Raw genomic sequence first — 10,364 nt, forward strand, 5'->3', positions numbered from 1 at the left:
TTCCCAGTAATGCAGTCAATGTTCTACAATAACATACATAAGCAGATTACTTTTGATGTGCATCATAAGGAAATAAATTAAAAGTCATAATAATTTTTATGGTGATTCCAAATGTCATACTACAATAAATCTGAAGCCAACATTTAATTCTTATCCATAAAAAGAAATCAAATATTCTTCCTAAATTACCCCTCTCTTTCCCAATTAAACTGAAACACCCTCCCCTTTCTCCCTCTGCCGACCTCCGTTCTTGTCTCTCCCATTACCTCCAAAACCCCATTCGAAAAGCCTTCCTTTTGCTCTTCGATCCAATCCATGCGCTCCTCCTCCTCCTTCCACTGCATTAATTACCTTCTTCGCCGACTTCCCCTCTCGCGCCACTCGTCGTCGTGCTTATCTTTGTTGTTATCGTCCCCGTACCCCAGTTAATTATGACGCGCACCTCCTCGTTTGCCCCCTTCTTCACCTTTTCTTGGCTTCCGCAGCCCAAACCCCTGCCCGCTTCCTTCCATCCTTTCCTCGTGTTGTGCGTGCATGAATCTCGCCGAAGGAAGGCCGCTGCCGCTGCTCTCCGTCTGTCCTTGCCCCTTTTCCACCCAGAAAGGCCTCACCTTTTTGCTCCGTTGATCGCCGCGCAACGGTAAGAGATGGAGCATGGAGAGGGGAGCAACGTTAAGAGGCCTCCTGCTGTCGGATTGACGGTGAAGAGGCAAATGAAGAGTCCATCTCAGGTCCAGATCCTCGAGGAAGCTTTTGCAGGTTCGTTACGTCTTTCAAAAAATTGATCTTTTGGTGTGTGTTTCTTGAACACTTTGATCATCTCTTGGCTGGATTCGTGTAGTGGAGTCGAATCCATCCGCATTGATGAAGGAGGATTTGGCTAGAAGGACCGGGCTGGAGTACACGCAAGTCCAGTACTGGTTTGGGAACCGGAGGTTCTTGGACAAGCATGGACCACGGACGAACACACCCAGGAGAGATCGCCATGGTCCCCTATGGGAATTCAATCCAGACAGGACCTCAAGCATGTCACCTGTTACAGTTGCAAGAGCAGGGCCAGCACCGAATGGCTCGGTATACTCAGCGGAGACCTTGCCGATGATGAGGCCTGCAGGACAGTACACAGTGAATCCTGGATTGGTTCCGATCCTGCCATGTGTGCCACTGGCGACACAGTCACAGTTGTTGCCAGTGTCCCAAGAGTTACAATGGATGATCACACATGTTGAGAATAAGCTTGGGCATCCTTTAAGAGCTGATGGGCCGATCCTCGGTACTGAGTTTGATGCTTTGCCTCCTGGAGCTTTTGGGTTCGCTTTAGGTATTATAATTCTTACCATTCTATCGAGAAAAATGAATTTCCTCTTTATTAGACGCATATAGAAACAACTTACACAATCTATCATGTGGTGATAATCCATGGTTATAAAAAGAACTCTTCTGAATTGTCTGATTATTCATGGTAATAATTTTCTGCTGATATAATGAGAGATTATAGATGTTGAAAAATGCTAACATAGCACCATTAACCATGATGCTGGTATGACAATGCAATAAGAGTTTGTATGAAGCCGCATTTTGCTTAGGTTCTGTTATCGCATTTTGTGTGGTGCATAATGCACTTTTTTTAATCTTTCGCACAATGAGATATTTAAAAAATATGATACTAGAGACAATTTATTTGTAAAATCTTGATGTTTGGTTTGACATCTAAATGTTCCTACTGGATTTTGTTATGTACTTTCATGAAGCTATGTATTTCAGATAAGACAGCTTGATATTCTGATTGGAACTGGTTTATTGGTTACTTTAATAAACATATTTAAATGGTGGCCCAAAAGCATAATCTAGAATACAGTAACTGTAATGACACTGTTACTAACTTGGGAGACTGTCTTATGCTATTATGTCAAACAAATTGATCAATTGTTACCATAGTATGGCTTAAGGAGCATGAGCATGTGTTGTATCTAACTTGAAACTGTTCATAAGTTGAAGAAAATAAATATGAAACATTACATAAGATGTTAATTGTGGGCTTGATAGAGGAAATTGGGACATGTCATCCAACATTGTGACACATAAGTTTCACATAGTATGCTAGTTAATGTCTACAAAAGTTGTTATTACCAAATTTCAACATGCAAATAAGTTGCACATTGGCATGCACATTGTTTATGCATACTGCTTCTTTCAAGGTGTTGGCAACAAATTTTCATGGGTCAATCCAAAGTAAATCAAACTTATGATTAATTTATTGATCTAATGAATATGTATTGATCGATGTGTACCAATAACAATGCATGCAGTTCATTACCCTTCATCTATACTATTTATAAATTTTTTTTGTGATATCCGGTGATACAAGTTGGTATACCATTCGATATTTCAGTAATGTACCAGTTTGGCCCATGGCCGATAACAGCATCGGAACATTATTCAAAACCTTGATCTAGTCAATAACAAAAGTGTGATCACGCAAATCCAATTATTAGTGGGACTTTATTTTCCATATTCATTGTCATTTCCTTGCAGTTCCACATGGTGCTCTCATAACTAGTTGAGATCCTCCTGACTAATGTAACAGAAGGACCAATTAAGTGTACTAATGAAAAATAATAGCTAAAGTGGGTAAGGCAACATACATTAACCATCCCTAGTCCACGTGTTGCCTTAGTGTTCTCAAACTACAACAGATATGATATGATAAACTGTGCCAGTTATAGATAATAAATTATTAGTTACAGTTATAGATAGTGCCAGTTGATATGATCAGATGTGGATTTGCATTTAGCCATTTACTAGGCTTACTTAGTTGGAAACAGATACAAATTTGATATTAACTACATATGTGTCATATAGGATGATTGATGGATGATATACACTAAAGTAGTTGCATAATATATTTTGAAAGTTAAAAGCCTCTAAGGAGCATTAAGATTAAGGAAAACATTTTAAAATGATATGATGCCATGCAGAAGAATTTCATGATTCTATTTTTATTTGGAGATTGTCCTAAAAAAAATTAACATAATATATCATATCTCTATTCAACTTTAATGAAAATTATGTTGCTAATAGTAGAAAATCGAGTGCAGTCCATTGTGGTAAGCACTTATGAGTTATTGTTATACCTTGACAAAGAGCACTAAAATATGAAGTCAAATATAAGAAAAATATCTATTCCGTGGTGATTGGAGAAATCTATGAGAACTGTTCTTGTAAGTTCGAAAAAGTCAAAATCATATAAATCAGTTAATGATTAAATTTTAACATATCGTGACTTGACCTAAAGTTCTGCACCCCTATTTCATTTTCCAACCAGCAAACAAAATGTTTGGAATCTCCAGTTCATTTGAACAAAATACGAATTAAAATTTAAAAGCTTTTCAGAAGTGGTCAGACTAGAGATGTTATAGGTTGTTGTATGGGTGTCACTGTTAGATATAGGCTATGGCACTCAGATTGACTCATGGTATGTGGGAGTAGCGTTAATTGGTTCATTACAGTGTGTTGTGGTACATTCTAGCTACTTAATTCACTTATAATATTATGTGAGACAATTTTCTCTTTACTAAGTTAATTTGTTATGCATAAAATTGATCCAAAAATAATTGAGGCAAATGACTTGAAATTTATGGATTCATATTTTCTTTCTTATGTTTAGTGAGTACTTTGTTGTGAGCCTTTCATGAATGGATCTTAAAGCCAAAAAATGTCTTTTTTTATTTGTCTAGTTTCTCCATTCCTATAAAACTGAAAGACAGTGATAATTTTGAATTTGAAGCTATGGAATTTTGGAGTCGTGTACCAGAATAATACATGATGCAAAAGTATAGTGATTTTGTATGGGGAACATAGATTGTGGTTGTAAGGCAGAATAATAACCACAGAAGGCACAGCAGAGAGAACCTAATTTGGAAAGACAAGTGGGGAGGCTAGAAAGATAGTTTTGGCTAGTGGCTGACTTGTGGGCATTCTGAATTTTAAGGTGCATTTTCTGAGGTGAAATCTTAACAAAAGCTAGTCCTGATGACAAACTTGTCAAGATTCCAGATCTGGATTAAGAACTGAGTAAACTAGGTAGGGTGGGGTAAGGGATCCCATGTTTGAAGTTTTGGCTGGATTTTGAGCCAAAACAAAGGATAAGATTCAGAAATGGTCTTGTTGGTTTTGCATGTTTTGCTTGAAACCAGTACAGATAGGTATAAAAGCATTTTTATTCTTCCTTCCATGCATACAGTTTGTGATTTTTGGGAAATTTTTGCACCTGAAATTTTTGGACTTCCATGTCTTTGCTGTTTTGGCAACTACAGTTACATATATTATGATTGTTCATGATGGAGCTTTCTTTGATGTATCGATGCACTGGTCTGCAATCCTTGCAAACAACCATGTTATTAGCTATTCCAACAGCACATCTGAACACCAGGTGTTCAGATGATATGGCTGTGTGATTTGGCTGCTCCAATGAAAATTTGGGCTGGTAAACAGCTTGGTAACTTTTTTATGATTTAAGGGAAAAAAATATTAATGTGGGCACTTAAGGAAAATATGATATTTGAAATTGGAATTGTTATGTTATTGCATAAATAACCATGATTGATTTTCCTTCAACTACTATATGAAGATAGGCAATTAATTTTATATTTATTACCTTGATCAACTTGATGTAGAGTCTGAGCTTTTCTTGATTTATTTGTTCATGGAGATTTGCTGCTAAATATTGATCGTTTTGATAGTAAATGCAGAACAAAAGCGAGCTTCACATCCTTATGATGGCAAAGAAATTGAGCAACCAAAGTTGGAGTCAGTGAAGGTCTTCTTTCTCTATGCTCGGTCATACTAATGTTCTTTTGGCTACTTAAATATGACGATATTTTGGCACACTTGAAGCACCTTACTGTAGCTTCCAACCTGTCTTGTTAGCATTAAAAAAAAAGTTTAGTTTATAAAGGCATTTAAATCCTACCTTTTCCAAGGGTTTTTTTGTCCATTAACAAATTGCTTCTTCTCATCAGTGAGTTGGATTTTGCAGGAACCAGCGTTCATGCTTAGGTTGGAGTATGGTGATGTTCATGCACTTGAAGCTGAGGCTCCAAACGCAGTGCATGAATTCCAGTTTTTTCCGATTCAACCAAGCTGGCTGCAGAAGTGTGAAGATGTCAACCAGACTGGTGTTCCCAAGTCTTCAGTTAATACTTCACACAATGTGTCTGATGATTGTCATGCTGTTACTCCAGATGCGGAACGGGCAAATCTGTTTCCTTCATCTAGTAAGGTGGTTTTTCAAGATGATAGTTATTATAAAACAGAGAAAACACAGGTATCTAGATTTTTGTGAATAATTTTACCGAAAGTTTTGATACATTGCCCCTAATGTAGTAGTTACTTCAGCAGCATTTATTTTAGAAGAAAGGTTAGCCAAGGAATGCAATATTATAAAATGGTTAAGGAAGAAGTTACCTATAAGATATATTAAAATTTAAAAAGGATTCTTTTAGTTCTTAATTAAATATTTACTTTGCCTTTGATTACTTTAACTGCAAAATCAATCTCATGGTCCCATGATTACAGAGCAGTTAATGGGTACTGATTGGAATGGATCATGATGCATACACAAAAAGGGTGAATTAATCCTTGTATTTGATTCTCTAATAGTCATCTTGATCTCATATGTTCCTCACAAAGCTTTTTGATTAGAAAGGGGAAGGACTGTGAATGGAGTACCCTAAGTTTATTCTTGAACTTTGATACAAACCTAATCTTTGGTATCTAATGTTGCATGTAAAATATGGATCGATCGGTCAAAATTAAGCACAAAATCGAACATTCAAAAGGGCATCAGGATATGCACAATGATAAAAATCTTTCTTTCATCAGCGGATAGCTGTCTTCTTAATTTTACTTGCAGTGCTTCAGGTTCATCATCAACTGCTAATTTTTATAAAACCAAGAAAAAAAAACTGCTAATTTTTTTCTGTAGTCTACTTCCAGTGCTCTGAACACGACTTATTAATCTCTCGTGACATCTTAAACTAGTTATGTATAGTTTAGTGGAGCCTCTTTATTTGTACTTTCTGGTGGTTCCATCGGAGAATTGTTATCGCAATGATAAATAATTTCCATCTAGATATTGGACCTTGGTAGGGAGATCTCATCATTATCCCTATGCAGGTACATCCATCAGGATCATATGGTGTCAATGAAAACCAGCAGCTTGATCATGCAAGAACTCCTGCTGCGGCAACATCAGAGGAAGTAAACCAAAAGAACTGTTACCCAACCATTCAAAACCTGAGAAAAAAAGACAAGTCATGTGTGCTCCACCATTGTTATGATTGTTACAAGTATCTTGTGATGTCCCAGGAGAGATCAGAAACTACATCAGTAGATGCGCGACAAACAGGCTATTTTAGCAATGTTGATCATAGTCGCAGGCCTCTGGTCGCTAAGTGGAGTGAAAAAGAAGGCCAGGTTGTTTATATTATGGATTATACTGGCACTACCCCATCTATGTCAAGTGGAACTAATTCAACTTTGAGTAGTGGATGTGATGAGGCTTCTAAAAATGTTGGTGGTCGTGTGGACGGCAAACCCATGGAAGTAGTTAATGTTGATGTTGAGAAAGATTGTACAGATAGCAAATCCATGGAAGTAAATTGATGCTGATGATGAAGAGGAATGCATCAGAATGGGCAGAAAGAAAGACATGGGAATGATGAGGAGATGGCAGACAGGGTTTACAAGGATGATGAAGAGGAGAACACAGACAAGGATGCAGAGAACAATGAGATTGAAAGATGCTTCACCCCATTTGCTACATGGAGGCATATACTGTAACACTAGTGTAATAATACATTGGCATGATTACTGTTCTTTGAACTTTATGATGCTGTTTCTGATATCACTCTTCATTGTTTCGAGATTTTGCGTGTGATGAAACAGATGACTTGTTTAACAATAGAATTTCATTGTTTGATTTCTTTCAATCCACTATTTATATTTACTGCTTCTCCAAACATGAACACTGTAACGCATTCAACAAAAGAAGAAGCAAAAATGCTGCAGCGATCGAAGTATGTATCATGCCATAAGATTCTAAAACAGAGCCACAAGGAAGACCCAAAGCGTACGTAAATCCTCAACAGGGGATCTGTCGGACGAACCATCTGATGACGTTGACCGGCATCTTGATGAGCGCCATCGCCAGATTGGCCAGACCAGAGAAGCAGATGCAGCAAGGGCACAGGCAACCGAGGATTGTCCTGCATTGCAGAAGAAGAGGAAGTGTTGTCACGCCGCCATCATCGATGACTCGGAAGAGATCCATGGAACGGGAGGAAGAGAGGTGAGGTGGAGGCTGACCCGAGTAACCACACAACAGCGCCGACGAGGGACAGGGCCAAGGCGAGGACGGCGAAGGGCAACCCTATCAGGAACCCAAGAGGCCTGCAGTCGTCCATGCCTTGGCGTCTCCTCTGCTTTCTCTTCTCAGCCCCCTCTCGCGAGGGGTCGGTTCTTGTTAACTTCTGGTGTATGAATTGACGAAAGTGCCCCGGGAAGAGATGAATTTTCGTTGACCATGCCGTCCCTTACTCTGAGTCGTTGACTTGGCCAACGGGCGAGTGGAGTGGGGCATGTGCCGCCGAGATTGACTTTATAATTCGTGCAAGTAGGACGCAGCTCAGGATCACATGCTTAATTGGCAACGACGCCTTTTCCAACCCGCTTCACCTACCTGCTTCGCGACTCGACGCGAGGCTGATCGAGCGAGCGGGTCCCACGTTTAGAGGTGCACATGCTGAAAAGGAACGATGTTGCAAACGTTTGATATACAAAACACTTCGTTTAGTCTAATATATTATCATCAGATTAATATTTAAGATGTAAAAATATATTAATCGAAGTTTGGAAGGGTTAAAATTAGGATGAGAACCGCAAAAGCAATGGAAATGATTTGTAAGATTCTTCTTCTTGACAAGTTGGGATGATGGCTTGTAACTCATATCAATCATCTCTTCCTCTTTCAAATGAGAATGAGTCATCGTTCCCTTTCAGCATCAGACAAACAAGAAAAAGATAGTAGATAGGTTTCTGATGAACCTCTAGTAATTATCATTTAGACTCACATTTGCTGTAACAGCTACAAGTATTTGACAGTGAAATGTTAGGTCCAGTAGATATGTTCGCTTGGACCAGATGATTTTGGCAGTAAGCCCAAATCTAACGTATTAAAAAAAAAAAAAAAAAAAAAGACGTAGGCGAGGAGCAAAGGCGAACAACGATCGTGTTAAGAAAAAAGCGGCTAAACTTTATTAGGTTTGGCTTAAACTTTATATGAAGGATCTTAATAGTATTGATCTATAGTTTATTCTCTAAGGTACTTTCCTGTTATACCTATTTTATGAGACATAAAATTTTTCTTTATATGAAATCCATGTGTACCTAAATTTTTTTTTTATGAAATCCATGTGTGGTGATAATGATATGTTATGGTTGAATCAAGATTTATCTGTATTCTTGATGTTATTGTGAGCATCTGATTATTCCGGAGAAGATTTACTATAAACTTATTATCATTATTGGTAATAGTGGAAGTTTGAAGTGGACTACGGTCTCGTAATTTTTTTCGTATTAGGTTTTTTATATAAAAAATCAATGTCTTACTTTGTGATTGATTTATTATTCTACTGTTTATGCTACTCTGGTTAATATTTACTTTTGATAATAAGTTTTTATTTTGAAAAAAAACTTATTTTGATACATGAGAAAAAAAACATAAAGGAGTAAAATATATACAGGAAAAAAAAATGCTCTTAGCATGCATGAAGAGGAATATATATATTTGCCATTGCATAAAACTACACGAAAGATATACAAATTATTATGAGAATTAAATTTAATTAAAAAAGAAAATTAAAGATCAGGTAAAAATAATTATAACATCTAAAATTTAATAAGAATGAAAAGTTACACAATGATAAAGATCATCATGGACAAAAATAATTATAACTTCTAGAATTTAATAAAAATAAAAAGATTATATCATAAAAATAATAAATCATTATTAAATTAGATACCTTACATATAATAAAACTATATAAATCTAGCCCTAACAGTTAAGTTTTGTAACTCTCATCTATGACCCTATAAATAGATGGATTTTATCATGATAAAATAAAAAAAAATAAAAAATAGAGACTTATATATGAGAAAAAAATTTAGTTTACCTCTTGCTAATAACTCTATCTATCTCATCTTTTCTTTTCCCCTCTTTTCTTTTTTCCATCAAAGTATATCAGAGCCAAGTCAAAATAATTGATAGTATATAACTTCATTTACAACTATAAAAATTAGAATATTCAAATGAATGTTTTGTTTAGATCACAAGACATAAGAGATGGTCGAGAGACTATAAGAAGTCTCACGATGATATTATCCTTACTGTGAGTGAAGAAGATTCCTTGAAGAATATCAAGAATAAAGATAAGAAAGTACTCTTCTTTATCTATCAAGGGTTAGATGAAGATAATCTTGATAAAGTTTCAATCATCAACGCCTCAAAAAATACTTGAGAGATTTTTCAAAAATCTTTCAAAGGAGTTAAGAATGTGAGAAAAATTTGACTTTAATCACTTAAAAGAGGATTTTGAAATATTACAAATGAATGAGTTTGAGATTGTTTTAGATTCTTTTATACGAATTCTTACTATTATCAATCAATTAAGAATAAATGATGAGAATCCAAAAGATATCTGTGTGATCGAAAAAGTACTTCAATTACTACATGAAAAAATCAATTTTATCATGATCTTTATTCAAGAATAAAATAATTGACTAAATAATTATTGATATGTTAATAAGTTTTTTTTGTAAAGACTTAAACATTTAGTCAACAAGAAGAAACGAGATGTAATAGAATAAGTTCTTCAAACAAAACTCACTTTGAAATAAAAAAATAAAGGTTCGAGTGATTGTAGTCATAAAAAAGATGGAGGATATGAAAGAAACAATGATTGCTATAGAGAACATGGCAAGGAGGAAAAGAAAGAAAGAATAAAAAAATTAAAGTCTAAAATAACAATAAGAAAGAAGAGATAAAAGAGGCCATTGGTATAATCGTTCAAATATTAAATACTATTTTTGTAACAAAAATATAACTATGTTAAAAAAAAGGTATCTTTTATTGCTAGCAAGAAAATATATTATTTCTTTTAAATATTTATTATATGCCATAAATGAAGAATAATATTCTTAGTCTTGAACAACTCTTTATTAAAAACAATACAAATCTGAAGCGAAGATGTCAAAAAATATATTATTTATATTACCCATTAACCATGATATGGCATAATATTTTT

General features: G+C 35.6%; 2 protein-coding genes across 3 annotated transcripts; one reads left to right on the top strand and one right to left on the bottom strand.

The window, feature by feature from the left end:
- Positions 1-233: 233 nt before the first annotated feature.
- Positions 234-6,992, top strand: LOC135678617 (homeobox-DDT domain protein RLT2-like). 2 transcript variants are annotated; one of them, XM_065191640.1, is made up of 5 exons: positions 234-759; positions 842-1,321; positions 4,743-4,819; positions 5,039-5,326; positions 6,178-6,992. In XM_065191640.1, the coding sequence occupies exons 1-5, from the start codon at positions 648-650 to the stop codon at positions 6,664-6,666; spliced, it is 1,446 nt and encodes a 481-aa protein (XP_065047712.1). In that variant the 5' UTR covers positions 234-647; the 3' UTR covers positions 6,667-6,992. The 2 variants fall into 2 exon arrangements, with proteins under 2 accessions (XP_065047712.1, XP_065047713.1); XM_065191641.1 differs by having other exon boundaries at positions 4,752-4,819.
- A 32-nt stretch (positions 6,993-7,024) lies between these two features.
- LOC135678618 (signaling peptide TAXIMIN 2-like) lies at positions 7,025-7,588 on the bottom strand. The gene is made up of 2 exons (XM_065191642.1): positions 7,369-7,588; positions 7,025-7,268 (listed from the first exon to the last, which is right to left on the bottom strand). Exons 1-2 carry the CDS (start codon positions 7,464-7,466, stop codon positions 7,145-7,147), a joined length of 222 nt encoding a protein of 73 aa, XP_065047714.1. The 5' UTR covers positions 7,467-7,588; the 3' UTR covers positions 7,025-7,144.
- Positions 7,589-10,364: the final 2,776 nt, after the last annotated feature.

Source organism: Musa acuminata, chromosome BXJ1-7, assembly GCF_036884655.1.
Source record: "Musa acuminata AAA Group cultivar baxijiao chromosome BXJ1-7, Cavendish_Baxijiao_AAA, whole genome shotgun sequence".
In the NCBI taxonomy this organism is placed as follows: Eukaryota; Viridiplantae; Streptophyta; class Magnoliopsida; order Zingiberales; family Musaceae; genus Musa; species Musa acuminata.